Raw genomic sequence first — 20,496 nt, 5'->3', positions numbered from 1 at the left:
AAACTAAAAGGTACTCACTCGCTTCATCAAATCATGAAAGTTCTATCTCGGGCGAGCATAGCATGAAGGTTGCCACTTCTCGCGTTTAGTTTATAAGCGAGAAGTGGCGCACCTTCATGTTTTGCTCGCCCGAGATAGCACTTTAATGTTTTGATGGAGCGAGCGAGCATCTTCTAGTTTTGACCAACTTCTAGTTTCATCTTGTTCAATCCCGCGATCTAAAACCTTCTAGTGCTTACTTCTTGGTCAGCTTTTTATTGTTTATATTTTTGGTTAAGTATCATCCAGTCGATCGCGTGCATTGGCATCCTATTGTTAGGACGCCTCGAACTAGTTCCGGTAAAGCGGCACCACTCAGAAATGGATAATCGCGTGTCTCAAATCTCCCCTGTGTATCTCCTTATTATTACAAGTATCTGGTGATATTGCAGTCAACCAGAGACGAACAAATTAATTATTTAATCTATGAAGGCTAGACAAAAAATTGCAACATTCTATTTCTAAGTAAAATAAAGCTTTTGAGTTCCATCAAAATTGACTTGTTAGAAAAGGAATGAATTCATAATTAAAAATAAACGTGTTGAAACTGGAAACATAGAAAAACTAAAGATTACACAATTTGATATTATGTGTTTAGGATTGAAGTATTTATAACTAAGGAATCTTCAAATTTAATGAGCTTTAATTAAAAATATAAAAAATTGACTCTTACAAAATTACAAAAAAATATAATTGAAAAATAAGGCTTGGAAGTTGTACAATAATTATCTGAAAAATGAAACTTTTAAAATTTAATAATATAAAATCAGACTAATAGAAATTCGAAGTATTTTAGGCGGTTCAAGCATTTTAAATTGAAGTAATTTAAATATCAAGTCTTAAAAATGGAACATTTTTACATTGAAAATGTTAATATTAACATAATATATTTTAAAAGCAGTTAACATGCATATTATTAAATCATTGCCGGATCAACTCTCACAAAATGGCAACCAATATTATTTTGCGGATTCTCAAAAAAGGGCAACCACTAAACCACTGGTCACAGCAAATAAAAAATAAGCGGTTTCAATTAAATTGAAAAAATCGAATAACTGAACATAAGGGAAATCTGAACCAAATTTTGTGAACTTGATACTATAGATGACCTACAGGATAGACATAGAATAAACAAAAAATATAGGGGTAATAGGGAATACATATATAGTACATGCACCAGACCGTTAGGTCTGATTTTTTGTATTTGGAATACATGTAGCGTGCACTTTAACTATAAAAAAAGTTAATTAAAAATTAAAAATATAAAATATGTTAAACTATAAAAAATATAAAACCTACCAATCTTAAAATTCTTCTTATTACACCATGTATCTCACGAAGGCTTGTTCCCTCTGTAGATCAAGATGATTTTTCATAGCCACAATCGTCGGATGATGAGGTGGCAGACCTTCATCTTCAACCAGGTACCGTAAAGCTTCAGAAGCACAGGCATCCCAACCAACATTCCAAGTACTTGAATTCGTCTCCTGATTCAATAATTTTTCGTCTTTTAATTTTTCCAGTTCATCTACACCAACTCGAGAATAAAGACATGTTGTCCTGGAAGTTTCGAGATTTGAAGACTCAAAACATTGGGTCCCAAAGGTCTTGAACTCATAAGGTGGACAGGAATAGCTGCCTTGATTTTCCAGCAATTTTCCATTAGAACTTTCACTAGAGAAGCCACTATACTTTTCATTCTGATGATCCTGCTGGTTCAGTAAACTGGAATCCTGACCAAGGTCCATGCACTGAATTTCCTTCTGGAACTCCCGGGGTTCAAACGTCGATCGACTTTGGGGTGTTCTTGACGAAGAAATTACAGTTTGCCTCTGAGAAAATTTTAATTCTTGTGCTAAGGACGCTGCTAATTGTTGAAGTAATCTTGTATTTCGAGGATCATCCTCGTCGTCAGATTCGTCCAAGTCGACTTCAACCCCTTCATCCTCGGATGAAAAGTCGTCTTCGTTTTCATCCACTCCTAGTAATGTTAATAATCTCTCTGCAGCATCTGAGGACCGAAAAAACGGGTTCATTATATTTCTTTACTTTGCAGAGTATGCTTATAAAAGTAAAATAAATAAAATAAAATAAATAATAATTTCAAAATTCATTCATTTACAATTAAATAATTTTCAAATGCAAATATATAAAATGGAGTAAATTTAAATTTTAAATCTTCAAAATTGAGTTATGTTTTACTTTCAAAATCACATTATACCAAAAAAGGCATTTCAAATGCTGATGTTTTCTATTTAACTTTCTTTTTCAAATCGAAAGGGTATAATTGAAAATTAACTTCTTATCTTCAAATTCATCAAAATTGAAGAATTGAAGAGTTTTTGATTTTGAAAATTAACAATTAGAAATTGTGTAAGTATTATTTCTCGAAAACATAAATACTGTCATTTTGGTAATTTAAATTCGAAGTTTGTTCAATTTGGAATATCTAGTAATAAAAATTTGAGCTATAAACATTCAAAATTAAACAAGTTAGCGAATTTTAAATAAATCAGTGTCGAAAAGGGAAGCCATCAGTAAGGCTTAGAATTCATTATAATATAGGATTCTAAATCAACTTAATAATTTATTAGCTTCCAATTTTTGACTGACATAAAATGTTATATTCAAATAAAATGTGCATATTATTCAGAATCGATTTATAAATTTCAATTAAAATTAAATTATAATTAAAATTAAAAGTACATTTAAACTGTACGGAAGCCGGCATCCGTTTTTAAATATTTATTTTAATTATAATTATAAATTAGATTTTATAATGCCTTTGACAAAATCTCATATTTTAATTTGATGCTAAGAACAGACAACAACATATTTTAAAGAGGTTGCTAGTAATTTTTTATATTTTTCAATCATGCTAAAATCGCGATAAAAAATTATCAGATATTATTTTCTCTATACATTTTTATTTCTGCGCTTTTTTTAAGATCCGAAGTTTACAGTACGAATTGAAAAAGTTGGGAACTCTTACGAGACGTAACATCCGTTCTTTGTGGATTTTATTATTCTCGAGAACTTTGTAATTACTTTTTTCTCATAAATCTCTCATGGAGGACGTATTCTTACTATACCTTCGCTTTTGTGAGATTTAAAATTGGATTCTTCGCCGAGAAAAGTTTCTTGAAATGCAATATTCACTGAAATTTTTCTTTTATCTCTCTAGAATGAAATTCTTATGCAAAATAGATGAATAAGAGTCAACAAGACATTATTAAATTTTGCATAAATTGCTGTCAAGGAAATTTGATTACCGAATCAATTGATTTATTTTTGATTGAAATAAGAACCTTTGATAATTTTTTCAGTCAATCAATACAAGAGAGAAATATTTATAAAGCAAAATTCATTGTATCCATGCAGTAAATTTTTTTTCTTCTTTTAACCAGTAAAAATTTCTAATTTTACTCTCGAAACGAATGAAGGAAGAAGCTTATAAAAGATATTCTTGTAACTAGCGAAACAAAATTCAATACTAAAACCTATACGTTCCTGAACTCGATTAAACTGCACCTGCTGAGATCAGCTGCAGGTGCTAAATTATTACCGCACAATAATTTGATACGTTTTTGGTACAGAATATTTCCAAAACAATATCTTGCTACCAATATTAGGGAATGATTTTTTGTATACCCTCCCATCAGAAAAATATCTACAAGTTTAGAATAAAAATATACTATGCTATAACTAATTCATTTTTCAAAAAAAAAGGTTTTTAGTTTTTTAAGTTTTTCCACGAGTTTAGCAAAAATAAAATATCATTATGGGATCAGGAGCGTGTTTTAATTAAATAATAAAATAAACATTGGAATAGAGTATTTAAGAAAATTAGGTTTAGTATTAAAAAAAAAGAAAAATTTTGCACGAGAATAACTGAGATTCCACATGAATACGGTACCATCTCCAGTTTTTATAAGTGAAGTTTCTTTTAGTAAAATAAAACTTTTTTAATTTTTGCATACATAAAGTTTTTTATCATCATAATTTTTATTTCACTCGAAGCCTTAAACCGTGGCGTCAGGCTCTTTACTTTAAAATGGGGAAACTTTATTACCGAAAAATGATTAAGGCTAATATTTCTCTTTTTTACAATGTTTACACTTAAGCAAGTGTGATGATGGCACACATTAACCATAAATTTAAATTTTGAGCCAGTGATATTAATTGTTCAAACATACTAAGTACACCCAATTAAAAAATTAAAATCTTCGCAGCTTTACTTATACTAAAAATAGCTACTTCAAAAATTCCCGAAAGATAAACAATTTATTTCGGAAACCAGCTAAACGTTTTTAAATTTTGAATAAATAATTTCCAATTATAAATTATTTAATTTTTAAGTTACATTATACTGTGGGAAAACTGGTCTTTTTAACTTTAAGTTTCATAAATTTCGTATCCTAATTCCATTTGAAATCTCCAAATTCAACATTAGGGGTCGTCTATACTCTATATACGTAAATGATTTATGGACGATTCCCCCCCTCCTAATTGTTATTGTCAATTTTGTATGGATACAGTTTTCAACAATAAATAATAATATAAAATCATATTTTAGAGAGGAAAAAAAGCATTTTTGATCTACCTAAAATTATTGTTGAGTATAAACGAAAATATTGAATTTTTAACGATTTGGATAATGAAATAATTATTTCAAATAAAAAAAGTAATGTTTCTTGTATTCGAACAGAACTAAGTTTATGAAAAATACGTTGAAATGAATGGTAAATAAGTATCTCATTAACCAAGAATAAACAAATTTTTTTTTCGTATTTCCAAAAAGATCTAATTTGCTCATGAATTATGTTTTCTAAAATATGATTTTATATTATTATTGGTTATAGCAAAATGTTCATAAAAAAATTCAAAATAATTTTTGAACGCAGACAAATTTTGTAATTTTTTTAAATTACCTTAAAAATAGATTTTCAAAACATGCTGTTCACTCCTCCCTATACTCTTTTATTATTTTTAATTATTACATTTTGAAAATGTTTACATATAACATTTATCGCACGTTTCCCCCTTTCCCATCGTGACAGGACCCTAAAAGACCCTCTTGAACCCTTCCACCTCTCTAAAACGTTACATAATATATGAACGATCATCGAAACCCCGTTATCTTTTAAAATGCGTTAAAATCTATTGAAAGCTTTACAAATCTTTCAAAACACGATGAGATTGTTTGAAATATTATATTTTTCTAAATCCCTTCAAATCTTCGAAATGCCGTTATCGTTTAAAATTTGTGAAAATTCTTCGGTATCATATGTTATTATTATTACACCATTAAGCCATTTCCCTTTCGGGGTAGGCGTGACTCACTCGGCAGGGGAAAGGAGTAGTGTGTGGATGGGATAGGGATTTTAGTAATCATTTAAAATCCTTTCAAATCCTATGACTTATTTAGCAGTATTTTAAAATCTCTTAAAATCCTTTCAAATCTCGTTAGTCTTGGAATGCAAAAAAATCGCACCTAATTTCTTAAAATCCGCCGAAATCCAGTAAAATCTCTCCTTGCTAAAAATGACTCCTTAAAATCTCTTAAAAACTTGTAAAATCCCTTGAAAAATTGAGATTTTCTTTGAAATTGTACTTCTTAATTTGTTTAAACTATTGTGATATTTTGCCTTTCAGCATTTTTTAGAATCGTTTGAAATAGCCTAAAAATTTTGCAATCCTTCGAGATATTTTGAAATTCCTTTAAAGTTTAAAAATCTCGTTGTATTTCATAAAAAGGTTGCAATTCTCTGAAATACTTTGTAATCCTTTGAAATATTCAAAACTATAAAATAATCTGTTGAAATACTTTCAAATATTTTGAAATTGCTTTGATGTCTCGTTGACGGCTAAAATAATTGATAAATTTTTGATATTATTTATTTAAAATTATCAAATTTTGCGTAAAAAGGGGAGTAGGGTCATGAAAATCTTACAAATCTTTACAATAGGGGAAGTGGGGTGGGGGGCTATAAAGTTTAAAAAACCATCATACGTAATTACTTCACGTTCCCTAATAATTTTACGTATATTTTCAGTATTTTGAATTTCGAATGCTTGAATTTGAGATTTAAAAATTTTAAAATGCGCTACAATTAAAAATGATTAATTCTTGGTATTATTTAAAAAAACGTCCAAACTTGACATTTTTAATTCCGCTTTTTTCATAAATGAAATAAATAAATTCACTCAGATTTTCCCGATTTCACGCTCAATAAGCAATGATTAACATCTTTTATTATTGACTGTCCTGTCGATTACTATTAAATCCATATAAAACTCTCGATAAAAATACAAATTAACTGTTAAAAATTGAAAAACCTCGGTAAAGTTTTAATAATAAACAACCCCAACAAGATGAATAATAAATAAAATAAAAGTCTTGCAATAATCAAAAAATAATAAGATCTTGATCACTTAGATCTTGATAATCAACGTCCAGTTTAACCGAAGAATCAGCCAGCCTGGTTACTCGTGAGATCCTGTGGGAATTATGCTCCAGAAACGTCCCATGGGAAATACCTGTCGTTGGCCGTCCTACCCCGTAACCAAAAGCAAATGCGAATTTCGCACGAGTCTCTCATCTTCGAGTTACCACGTCGCGTCGTCCCGTCATCCTAAATTCCTCTACAAGCTTTATACACATATTATCCACAGATACTCTGTGTAGAGAGAATTTTGCACACACCCCTAAACATTCAAAGAGAGCCCAGGGGTCGACAGGTAGGGGTTACCTGTTCCTGGGAACAAAAATGATTCTGACTGGCCATGGGGGGTGGAAATCAACCTGAGAATATCGGTTAGAAGTCTTTTTCCCTTCAGTCACCCTTCTTTCTTATTTTTTCTATAAAACCCATAATATTAAAATTATTCCCCTCGAGCAATTCGCTTACAGATCATGAGAAGGTTGAGAATTGAATAAGGGATGCAATTTAGAAATTGCTTTTTGTTGACAGTGAAAATCTAAATTGGTTACGATTTTTATGATTTTCATTTGGTAATATTTAGGATTAATATAATAAATAATTAATGATCATGGCATATTTTATTCCAAATTATTATTATACTGAAGCTAACAATACTTTAAAATCATATTACATTTTTTTTTCAAAAATCATCATAATTGACCTGCAAATAAGAAATTGCTGTAATTAAAAATCAGAAAATTTAAATTTCATTTCGAAAGCAATCTTCAAGTGCAAGAAGAAGCAGCTTTTAAACAAGAACGGAAAATAAAGTTCTAAAAATCAATTTTATACCTAAGTATCCGTACGCATAGTACACAGAAACGGGAGAGATATAGATCGCCCTTCCTCTTTCCACTAGGTCAATAATGTTCGCTGATATTCGCTATTCGAACGGAAATTATTGTCTTTAAATAAACAGACAAATTTTTTTTTAAGGCAGAGGTGTTATTATTAATTATTTGTTTTGTTAAACTAGTTTTAAAATCAATTCCTATATCCAGAAATTTAATGAAAATTAACTGCGACAACCAAAGGAGCCGAAATAGCTTTCTTTTTAATTATTGAATTTAATGTATTAGAAAATAATATCACTGCATTTTTTAAAGGGATTGTGATTTGTGAAACAAAGCATTAAACTAAAAAATAAAAAAAGAAGGCTTTGAACTTCAAACGCGATATTAAACAATCTTTTCGTCATGAGAATCTGTTAAAGTTATAAAGAATTGCATTTGAAATCAAAAAATATTTGTTTTTGCTCAATTTAATTTCAAATTATAAGCTGTAATCTAAATTTAGTTTTCTAAATGCCCCAATATGAAAAGGACCAGAAGTTCTTTAATACAATATGAAATTATGTTCAAACATTAATTTCCTCAAACAATGCTATGCTGATCTAAATTTCATAATGAAAACTTAAATAAAAATTTAAAAGTTGATTAAAAAAATCAATAAATAGATTTAAGCAATCAAATTAACTCAAAATATACACTTTTAAACGTATCCTAAATATTTTAATATACAAAAGAAGGTACTAAGTGAAAATATAATGAAGCTTAAAAAAATCCGAATCCCAATTAAAAGGTTTTCAATTATTTTCTCAGCAACTTTAAGCATTAAATTTCTTTTTATTGATAATCCCTACTTTAAATGCATATGAATTCAAAAATTCTACAAAGTTATAGAATTTACAGCAACGTATAGTAATAAGTATCGCTAGTATAAGTAATTTCTAAAATTTATAGTAACTTTTTATAAATGCTTAGTTTTGAGCAGGCACGGTAAAGGTGGTCATAAAAATCACATTGGTTTAAGAAATTATTCTAAAGTACCCACTAAAATTACAATGATAACAGTATAAAACGAGGCTCAAAAGGGGGGAAATAGGATAATTTTTCCAAAAAAAGGGGCGGAAATAAAATAAAGCGTGAACATTTACTTTTTACATGCAGAAAATAAGAAACAATCTTTCTTTGAGCAATTTCCGAATTTTCGAGACTACTTCATCCCCTTTTTCAACTCCCTCAATTTTTCGGGACGAACTAAACACAGCCTAGAAGTTTGATGTTTTTAATAATGTTACGTGATTTTAAATGATTTCTGCCTTTAATCAATTTATTTATTTTTTAGATGTGCTTACTTGTATCCAGAATTTTTTGGTACGAATAGGGGGAGCTGGAAAATAGACTATTTGTACTGAAATTTCAGTACGAAGTCAAATTTTTCAGTACATGTAGAGGTTCCCCTATTTTTTTAAATTCGATATACTTATAGGTATATGGAAATCCATTCACGGTGATTTAAATATTCAGAAAACAAATATAATTGGTTAATTAAACCATTTCTATATGCTTAAAATCATTGTCATAATTGTCCTTATAATCCGCTTATATAACTATAATTAAATATTTCTTTCGCAAATTTCTCATAATTAATACTTTGAAAGTAAATTTGCAATTACACTCTTCAATGCTCTGAAACCAAAATAAAAAATATTTCAAGTTTGAACGCCTGAAAATATTTTACACATAAAAAATATTTAATTTTTATAAGTTCAACGAAAAAAGATTTTAGGTTTAAAATCAATCCTAAACACTTTCGTTTAAAAGTAGGCAAAGAAACATTCGTTTCTTAGTATGCAACTACACATATTTAAAATTTATGTGGCTCAATCTTGAAAATTTGACTTTAAATTGAGCAAGCAGTTGATGAACTTAGAATTTTCCATATTTGAATGAATTCACTTTTTACCTTCCAATTAAAAAGAGTTCACTTTCTAATACTTCCTTTTCCAATTACTATATATTTTTTAACTGTTTCAATTTTTTAAAATAAAAACTTTTATCTTCGGTTATTATATTTTCAATATAATTTGAAATATTTCAGCTTCAAGTTTTTTAAGCGTTTTTATTTTTAATGAACTATAGTTTCCAATACTAGAAACTTGTTGCACTTGTATTATAGTTATATTTGTGTAATTATATATAGTTTAAAAAAAAATTAAACCTTAATTATTAAAAAATAGTTTATTCAAATGTATCGATATTATACAGATGCATTTGATTATAAATGCATTAATTATTTCGAATCACAAAAATTAATAAATAAAATTTTCAATTTAAATGTTTCAAATTAAGATGAATTATAATAGATAATTACGTGAGTACAAAAAATTAAACTTCATTGAACGCGCAGCATATTCAGTAGCATATTCTATTTTTGAATCGAATAATTTTGTAGTTGTAAAAAAGATTATTTTTTTTAGTTTTAAGTATATTTATTAACTTCAGAAAATTTTCCGCTTAATACAAATATTTTATTTTCAAATATAGTTTAATTAAAGGGAAGAGGGGAAGCTTTTCAAGAATGCCGGAAAAGGGTGAACCTGAAAAAAGGAAAACGCAGGGGAATAGGGGGAAGACTGTGATCCTTGAAATTACAAAATTCCTGTCTACATTTTCGCCAAACAAAAAATCCCCTCCTAACGTTTTTACACACTAATTATACATCATTTCATCCAAACGTCAAAAAGATCTCGTTTCGTTTCAAGGATTCAGTTTCACTTTATAAAAAGCAGCCTCCTCTTTTTTCAAATCTCTTGTCTGGACCGAAGGGTAAAATTCATTGTTTTTTTTTTCTCAAAACTCACACTTGTACCAATGCGAACTTTTACTGGACGTTCCCACAGGGATAGGGCGATTTAAATGTCTCCCTACTCCTATAGTGTTTAAATTTAAAGGAACGCCAGGTCCTTGACGCCAAGAGCGTTAGAACCAGATTACGATTGCGCAAATGAAGGCTGCTTGAAAAAAGGAAAAAAGAGTTAATGCAGAAAAGAGTAAACTTTATACAAGATTTAAAGTTGAATTGAAAATAGCGTTCGATAGAGCTGAAAATAAAACAAAAAGACTTGTAAATTCAATTCCCTTATTTTACTTTGAAATTGGGTTTCTCAGCGTCGAAGAAAGGAAGAGAAATAGAATCTGAAAGAGAAAATAAGAATAAAATGTATCCAGAGTTGGGGTAATGGTATTGGAGAAAAATATTGAAAGAACGTGGAAAGTTCTACACATTATTTCGAGAAAATTCTATATTCTGAAATAAGCTCAATAAAGGTTTCTGTCACTTTTTATTATCATTGTTTTTTTTTTTTTATACAAATGCTGATATTTCTTTCAGCATTTTTTTGACTGAATTAAAATATAATATGCATACAAATACAATTTAACAATTTTTTGAACTTATACAAAATTCTCCGTTTGGAAGTAAATATTGAAACTTTGATATAATTTAATCGGAAATAGAAGTGGAAAAATATATATTCAAATTGTATGAAAATTCCCACGATAGAAAAGGGAGGAGGGCGGAAATAAAGTGTTTTTCAATGTCCGTTTGAAATCTTACAATCTGACCTTTCCCACCACTTTCCACCCCAATACCGATTTCCTGAGATTTTTCTACCTCATCCTTACCTCGGCAGGTAAATAAATACATAAAGAATGTCCTTCTGCACACAGGCTTTGATAGAGGTTTCACATCACCCAAACGTCTTTTGTAAATTTAAAAAAGTTATTCTTTTTGTGGGAAAAAAACTCAGACCGACTATAATAAATATTTTCTTCAAATTAACCATTATTTTGTATCACTATATGAAGTGTACGTATTTTAAAAATCAAACCTTTCATTTTTTAATTTTATGAAATTAATAGTTTAACACTAAATTTAAATACCTAGTTTAATTAAATATTATAATATTTTAATATTACAAATTGTCATAAGGAAACTGATATAAATCTCCTCCGTGATGAAAAATTTCGACAGAAATGGAATTGCATGAAGGGAGATAACTGAGAAAGATAATGAATTTTGCCTGGTAATTGTAGACACCGAAAATGGATTTCAATTTTAGATAATAACAGTGTCACTCTTGAATACCAAGTGGTTTTCATTAACTCAATCGATTAACTTGATCAATATACTCTAATAATCAAGATTCAGTACAAAGTTAACTGATTTTCTGCTAAATTAATTGAATCGATGAATATGTAGAAGAAAAAAATTAATATTGTTATAATACATTTTCAATCTCAATTACATCCAATTTCACGCGAGCAATCTGATCCAAATTGGTTCAACAAAAAGATGAATAAATCAACGAATAAAATTAATAACTCAATTGCAAACTACAACAGTTAGGTTACAATTAAATATCGCAATGGAAAATGTATTTATTCAATTAAATTTTTGTATATAAGATATTGCAACAATTCCAATTACCTCTGATGTTAGGCGACGAATCAGCAATATTCGCTGCCAATTCTACGAGATCATCAAGCCCTCCTCCATCGTCTCCACAGTCCATCATTGTATCCTAAAACAAAAAATAATGTTGCATAATGAAAAATTTCAATTTTTTTTCATTGTTGTAAAAATGTAAAATATAAATTCTTCGAAAATAAATGAGAATGTTCCATCGCTCTCTTTACATACATATGCTTACAAATCTGAAAAAACTGTTATATGGCTTTTAAACTTGAATGAAAGTTGACCTGGTGAAATTTGATTAAACAAACTTTAGTTTCATAACAATTTAGCTTATAGAAACTGAATTAAATTTTATGCTAATATAAATTAAATAAGTGGCATAATAAACTTAAACTTAAATTTCAAACCAATGTGTAGTTTATGCAATTTTAATCGTCTTTAAGAGCTAAGTTGAAGTTAAGCTTTAAAGTTTAAAGTATATATAATTTTTTAGTTTTTTGGAGCCTAGCAATACGTTGTGTAAGTCACAACAAAGCGTAACTTCACTAATTTAACTTTAAGCTAAGCTCAAGTGTAAGTACAAGAACTAAAAAACTTTTAAGATATTTGGGAACTGGGCATAACAGAAATGAGAATTATATTTATTTGTTTTATACTGCACACATCATTACTTACATTTAAACAAAATTATTTTTAATCGAAATGTATCTATTAAAATTGGAATATTTTAATATGTGGACATTAAATAAAATAATTTGTATTCAATTTTAATTTTAAACCAATTCAAAGTTTTCCAAGTTTAATAATAAGCTACAGGAGTACAGACCTAGGACTTCAGTTTGCTTGATTTAAATTAAAGCTAAATCTTTTTTTTGAAAAACACGAGTTTTTTTTCATTTCATGTTTTTTTTTTTTAATACATTTTTGGCTTCGTTCAGATATTTCTTTAAGAAGGAATTTCCTTTGAAGGTAATTTAAATTTTGTCTCAGCCACTGCTACTGCTACTAACTTCGACCTACCGACCTTCTAGGTCGTTCATAAATTTGACAAATTTACGATCTAGTTTTGAAGAGACGAAATTCCCAGTGACCCACTCACGAAGGCAGTGAAACCCTCGGTAGCTAAAGTTGGTGGTTTCAGGTCAGCAATGCACCACCCCTGAGGATGGTCCTGGTGTAGACCCAATCTTACAACATTATTTATTGTAGGCCCTTATTTGTAAGGGAGTTCTACACGCTTTTCCCCACGCCTTTTCTTCAAGAACCTCATTGGGAGCCTTCACGGTAGCATAAAACGTAAAATGTTTCCCAAAGTTTACGACTCACGTCAATTTATCTTTAGTTAAGTTTACATTTACAGTTTACACTTTTCTGGATACTCTCCAAACTGTCCAAACCCAAATTTGACCAAACTAGGTAGCCTTGTGCAGGGTGAAAGTGAGGGAAAGTGAGGGAAAGTTCAAGAAGGCGAATACAATAATTGAACTATGGGGTTAATGTAAATCGAGACCTAATTTCCAGTCTTGAAAGTAACGTTTGTGTTAAGGTATAGTTTCCATAAAAATTATAATATTCCATATTTTTAATAGCTTTTATTTTCTTTAATTTAACATAAATTTTATATTAAAGTAATGAAAATGAAAGTAATTTCAATGTTTTTGCCTTTTAACTGTGAAATTAAAAAGAGATTTTAAAGAGTTTATAATAAGAATCAGAAAGTTGAATAACTTTAATGTCAAAGCTTTTAAATTTAAAAAATTGTAAATTAAAAAGTGGTATAATTTACAAACTAGGGTCAAATTTAGACGTGTTTAAAATTATACGCAAAGAAGTCCATCAAATATATTTATCAGTAAATACAATTTCAGGTTTCTTATACATGAAATTCTGAAATTTTAAATCTTGAAAATCTTTTTTTAAATTTTTGAAATGTTAAATTAGAAATTCTTTCAACTTTAATATCTTGAAGATTTATGTTTACAGGATTTTAAACCTAAAAATGTTTCAATATTTTAAATTTTAATATTCTTTAAATAAAAGTGCAATGTAATCGATATTTTCTAATAATGATCGGGATATAAGATTTTATGTAAATAGATGCGGAAAGATTGTAAGGAATGGAAGTCATGTAAACCATTAGGGGACACATTATGAATAAAGAAGAAATAAATATTTTCTAAACTCTAAATCAATTTTATAAAAAATATCTTTCAGTAAAATTCAATTCAAATTTCATGCTACTTTCAAATGTTTTATGTTTAAAATTTAAAATTCAAAAGTTTTCTTGATTTTACAAAAAAACAAATATTTTTCAATGACATTCAGTTTAAATAATCTCAAAAATCTCAATAAAAATTTCAATTTGTTTTAAATTGAAAACGCTTCTAACTTTAAGTCTCTCGCACACGAATTTGTTGAAAAAAACAGATAAATTTAAAAGCATAGTTTCTAAATCCGATTACAATTAAAAAATTTGAAAGCTTTTAGAGCTAAAAACTATAATAAAATTAGTATTTGTTACACTGTTTCGTCTAATGTAAGAAATTTGATTGAGAAAGACTTTTACATGAAGTTCTAAAAAGATTAAAGATTTACAATTAAAATGCTTTTAAGACATTATTAGCTCTTCCCACATGGCGATTATAATATTAAGAAAAATAATCAGTGTTCTAAACATGAATTAGAAGTGTATAATTAAATTTTATTGTTCAAAGTGGAAATTGGAAGCTATTCTATTTCAAATTAATTACAAAGGGTTAAAAATAGATACGTTTCCATCAGGCATTTACGTAAAATGCATTCAAGTGCAACGCAATGAATTTGAATGAACGAAGGAAGAGATATTAATAGAAAGTCAACTCTGTTGACAACAATTTAATCAAGGCTTGGGCAAAATATTGTTTCACAAGAAGAATTGTATTATTTAAGTTTATTAATAAATTTTTGAAGGCTTACATAAAGTTAGAGCAATTAGAAATTGAAAATATATATAGGAAACAAAGAATAATAATGTGTATTTCGGGCAATCAATTGTTTTGAGGCCATGTGAGCGTAACCTCAAATTTCGTTTTCACATTTTTTTAAATCCAACTTATGTTCACGTGAAAAATTATATCGAGTTGAAAAGTTGGGAAATTAAATGAGAAGCACTCAGAAACGTGTCACTTGTCGTACATTTTTATAATTAAAAAAAAAAATCAAACAAAAACTTGCTGTACTCAAATTTTATAAACATAAAAATTTAAGATCAGACAAACGTTTCCTAATGATTCCTATTTATTCTCCTAAATTTTCAACTCGATACCGCGTTCGTGTGAAAAAAGTAGGATTTGAAAAAAATGTAAAAAAATGTTTTGATGTTACGCTGACATGGCCATATTGCTGATTATTTAGAGTCCAACTTTTTAAAACTATTTCCCCCAGAAAACGATTAAAACTTGTGAAATTTTAAGAAATTGCGTTCATGGAAACTATTGTCAAATTAATTTTTAAATCATTTTACAAAAATACGTTATTCACATAGCGAAAGTTTTTAACATTTTCTATATATGAAGAAAAATATACAAAATGTTGATTCCAATTAAATATTCATATTCAAACAATTTTTTGTTATTAATCCTTTTCTAAAGGAGAGCAACAAATTGTCATTTTTAAAAGAACATTGACCTATAAATTATTCTCCCCTTACATTTAAACTTAAAGTTGAATTTCTTGACTAAGAGATTTCGAAAAAATATCTGTTCGGAGAAAATATTACATCAAAAGGAGATGTTATGAAGAAGTAAAAGAGAAAATGCGTGCAAAATGTAATAAGAAACAAAGCCACTTATTATAGTCAGCAATTGGACTCGAGACCAAGTGTGAAACTCAGGGCAGGTGCTTGTCTCGCTACAGTACAAAAATATCTGAAAACGTGTGCAACGTAAATGATTCGTGTAAATATGAAGCACTCGTCGATCACTCAACAAGAATTTAGATTTTGTAATTTAATTCCTATTTTGATATCCTTAAAAGTTAAACAATTTTAAATAATAAGCCTTAACAATTCAAAAAGGCGTTCAAAATTACAGAATATTTTATTTCATTACGTCAAAATGAAACAAAATGAATCAAAATGAATCAAAATGAATCAAAATGAATAGATTTTCAAAAAGTCAAAATGACTTTTGCATAAAACTTACAACTTTCAAACAGAGAATATTTAAAACGTTATAAATTAAACTCTAAAACTATGTCTTTTGAACAAAACAAAACGTGATAAATGCACTAAAGTAAATTTTTCAATAATTACGTATATATTATATCTTTAAATCCATCGGTCGAAAGTTAAATTTAAATCGGTCATCATAATCTTTTAGGCTGTTTATTAAACGAAATATAAAAAAATCTTTTCAATTTATTATTGTCTTGAAGTTATTAACAAATGAAATTTGAATTATTCACTTCTGATGCAGCAAAGCCATACTGTAATTTTAAAAATGGAATTTTTTAATATTATATACAATAAGAAAAATGTTAAAAAGTATTTATGAATTTTAAAAAGTGCTTACATGTTTAATAACCTTCATGCGTATTTAAATATTGAATTTTTAATCGGGATTGTTTTCATACTTATTTTATCGATAGACATTAAAACCGAGCAGAAATTTATCACAATGAGTTCGCTTACTCATAAGATATAGTACAATTTAAGGCCATGTGAGGAGTGGGTCACGTGAACAGATTCCCACATTACCGCCTTTCTTATTTCCTAACGTATAGCGTATTCGGTTATCCTGCACTGGTGCACTCCGATCTGCACCGACGCAGGTCGGAGTGAGAAGGAAGAAGTAAGAAGAAGTAAGACAGAGCGATCGGAGTGCTCTTACTCTATACCAGTGCAGGATAAACGAATGCGCTATTATTTTCACAAGAAACGCCACATCGAGTTAATAATTTGGGATAATAAATCGAAAGCACTAAGAAAGGTGGAACTGGTCCTAAATTTTTATAATTATGAAAAAAGTTTTTTTTGTAAATAATTCGTGTGAAAATACGTTAGGAAGTGTAAAAAAGTGGCAGGAAGGTAGGAATTTGGTCACGTGACCCACTCATCAGATGGCCTTAAACATAGAATCGTGAAAATGTTGTAAAGTCTATCTGAATAAAGTTGCATGATTTTATATTTTGATATTATAAAGGTATTCATTATTGCATTTTTTCAATTTATAATTAATAATAAATTTAATTATTAATAATTGAAATCATAGTATGTTACATCCTACTAGTATAGTGCGGCCTTACGAGTGACGTATAATATTTAACTCGAACACACCATGTTATGAGTTGTAATTATGAGCTCTTTATTTCAGCTGTTAAGGTTATGATGCGTTATTCAGTGGCCATTTGTGGGAATAGTTATCAGACTGTGCGGCGGCGCACATTGGAGGAAAAAGTACATTTTTCGGTTCTAAATACGATTCCGGCTGAACCTGTGGACCGATGTGAATGTTTTTTTTTAAGCTGATGAAAATTCAAAGAAAATTGTCGAGCCTGATTTTTAATTTAGTTTTTAATTTTTTTATAAATAAATAAATATGACGAACAAAATGACAATTTTTTCTATTTGACGTTCCCGTTGCTCGCAATAATAGGAAAATTGTTACAATCGCCGACGTTTCACAGATTTACATTATATAAAAATATTCCATCATGATAAAATAAACAGAAAAAAACTGTTATAAACAAATTATTTGTTGAAAATGTGTTTTCTTTAAATTTTCATTAATTTAACGATTTTTAAAGTTATATTGTAAGAAATTTGAATAGAAGCAATATTTTAATTGAAACAATTTCTCTTAAGACTATTGTTGTTAATATTATAAGTAAATTTAATAAACAAAGGCATTATTCAGGCATTTGTTGTTAGAAAAACTCGTTTTTTCGGTGTAATTTAAAAAAAAACTAGGAACCTCATGATAATTTCAGAAAAATGCATAATTTTTCGATAAATTTGATGATTTTTTAACAAATTTAATGAAAAAAGGTATTATTGGGGCATTTGTCGAAAGAAAAAACTCGTTTTTTTATGTCGGTCCTTTTAATTGGGATGACATAATTTCAGTAACAATAATTGGTCGATTAATTTCATGTTTTTTAAACAAATTTAATTAAAAAATTCATTATTCGGGCATTTTTCGACGTAAAAACTAGTTTTTTTCAAAGTCAGTCCTTTCATCTCAGAAACAAAGTTCTTTTTTTCATTCAGTACTTACAGTTGGCCAACACAAGAGGGTTTGAATACAAGGAATTATTTCACAATACATTTAATAATTGTTATAAATAAATTCTGTAACACATTAAAAGTCGGAACACTTAAGAGTCTGAACAAAGTTTCTCTCCCAGAGTTAATAAGCAAATTCGCATACATTATGGTTCGCGGCTTCACCAAGGCATTATCTCATCTCCCTGAACCAAATGTTTATGATTATTCTTGTTGTAAACTATTCATCTTTTAAAAATCGTGAACTGATATAAGATTCTACAATTAAATAGGTCCTATTAAATGGATAGATGAGTCCCGACTTTTTATATGTTATAGAATTGATTTATAACAAATATTAAATGTATTGTTCAATCATTCCTTGTATTCAAATCCCTTTGCGTTGGCCAACTGTAAGTACTGAATGAAGAAAAGAACTTTTTTCTAAAATTAAAAGGACTGACTTTGAAAAAAAAGGGTTTTTCGTCGACAAATGCCCGAATAATGAATTTTTAAATTAAATTTCTTTAATAAAAACATAAAATTAATGAAATAATTATGAATGTTGCTGAAAAAAGGATTGGCATCGAAAAAAAACTTTATTATCATGAGGTTCCTAATTTAAAAAAAAATTTTTTTTTTAATTCTGACGACAAATGCCTGAATATTGCATTTGTTTATTAAATTTTTTTTCTGTTTATTGTATCATGATGGAATATCTTTATATAATGTGAATCTATGAAACGTTGGTGATTGCAACAATTTTCCTATTATATGCGAGCACCGGGAACGTCAAATAGCAAAAATTGTCATTTTTTCGTCATATTTATTTATGAATAAAAAAATTGAAAAACTAAATTAAAAATCAGGCCCGACAACTTTCTTTGAATTTTTATAAGCTTAAAAAAATATTCACATCGGTCCACTGGTTCAGCCGGAATAGTATTTTGAACCAAAAAATGCACCTTTTCCCCACTGTGCGGCGTTCGGAACCAATTAGCTGCCGATAGCTGGACGGTGTGGTAATGAGCTATCTAACGCTCACTTTTCTGCGGTCGCCATAGGCTCATAATATGATGGTTTCGAATAAATTATAATTTACAATTGTTTAATTTATATTTACTTTAATCTGCGTCTTCCTTTTTACGAAAAATTCCAAGTACCTGCGATAAAATTGTTCATAAACAGATACATTTTTTTACATCATATCTGGAGGTAATCGCAAAAAACGTTGAAAAAATATAATTTCATCGAATACGTGATACACAGCGAAATATTTACTTTTTTTCAATTAAATAAGGATAATTTGCCGTGTTTTCATGCAGTAAATATATAAAACCAGGTTCATAGATCTGGCACCAGCTGTTCCAAAGATATGCGACAAAGAAAACATTAATTTCTAGAAAGCAGGAAATTTGACCATTTTATTTGAATTCATCGAAATTTACGCAAATCATCCTTGTATTCTCTGAAATCTATAAGATCTACGTAAATTTCATTTATTTAAATTGATTTGAATTCTCTTGAGTTCCCATGAAAAAAGTATTATATTAAAAAAGAATGTACATTTACATTTTTTTCAGTATAAGGTATTCCATAAAACAATATTATTTCGCATTTTTTATTTTTTTTTGTGATTGTTTCGAGAAACGTTTGAGTTATCGCTAACGTAGAGTGATGATTGTATTCAACGATAAAAAAAGCATTAAAATTATGTAACCGATTTTGTTAAAAAAATACATACAATAACTAATGCCACATTTGGTGATTTTTCAACAACAAAAATTTTGAATCCTAAAATCTCAAATTACTGACGTGCAGGCGGAAAACTGAGGTCGGATTCGCGTTCATTTTTCGTAATTTATATATCGCTTCACAGAAAAAACTGAAGTTAACTTTTGTTGCATGTAAAATTTCCCGCTGCTAAAGTTTACATGTTATTTGACGAAAGTTTATCCTACGATGGAATAAAAGCCGTCGTCTGCTACACATCCTTAGCAGCAATGGGAAAACGGCAATGTATGAGTTAATTCGAGTTATAAATTGGGACACCATATTTAAAACGACACAGAAAAAACAAAAGTTAAAACTTGTGTCAGGTCAGACATGCAACGGTTAAAAATTAAAAATATTTCGGCAAAAGTTTCACTGAGGTTAGGAGAACAATTCTGATCTCGTCTACTGCGTGACGTGGAAGTGAGCAAATTTCGGTAAAACATGTAATCCCCGGTTCTCTCCAATTTAATGAAGTTTAACGTCGATAGATAGCGATTGCTATATTTGAGGTTACATAGCATCTTGAATAAATTTTTTTTCAAAAACGGGCGAAAGCATCACAAAGGAGCACCATTGCCCTCTGAAATCCACTTTTCAGATTCAAGATAGCTTTTTTTTTTCATCGATATATCATTGATTGAAGTTAAGTATTTTCGCAGTTTCGTAACAACGTTAAAACACCCTATATAGCAT

At 28.7% G+C, this 20,496-nt stretch overlaps 1 protein-coding gene across 2 annotated transcripts in view; it reads right to left on the bottom strand.

Annotated features, from left to right (window-relative positions):
- The window catches only part of LOC117181877, a 30,005-nt gene that overhangs the window by 3,133 nt on the left and 6,376 nt on the right, over positions 1-20,496 (bottom strand). For both annotated transcript variants that reach the window (XR_004468195.1, XM_033374891.1), the window contains exons 2-3: positions 11,799-11,892; positions 1,339-2,050 (exon numbers count right to left, since the gene is read on the bottom strand). Coding sequence is in view for 1 of the 2 variants with exons in the window: in XM_033374891.1 (XP_033230782.1) it covers positions 1,359-2,050; positions 11,799-11,892 (786 nt within the window). In the remaining variant the exon portion in view is untranslated. The remainder of the gene's footprint in view (positions 1-1,338; positions 2,051-11,798; positions 11,893-20,496) is intronic.

Source organism: Belonocnema kinseyi, chromosome 10, assembly GCF_010883055.1.
Source record: "Belonocnema kinseyi isolate 2016_QV_RU_SX_M_011 chromosome 10, B_treatae_v1, whole genome shotgun sequence".
Classification (NCBI taxonomy): domain Eukaryota; kingdom Metazoa; phylum Arthropoda; class Insecta; order Hymenoptera; family Cynipidae; genus Belonocnema; species Belonocnema kinseyi.
The sequence above is the reverse complement of the archived record's forward strand: the minus strand, read 5'-3'. Positions and strand labels throughout refer to the sequence as shown.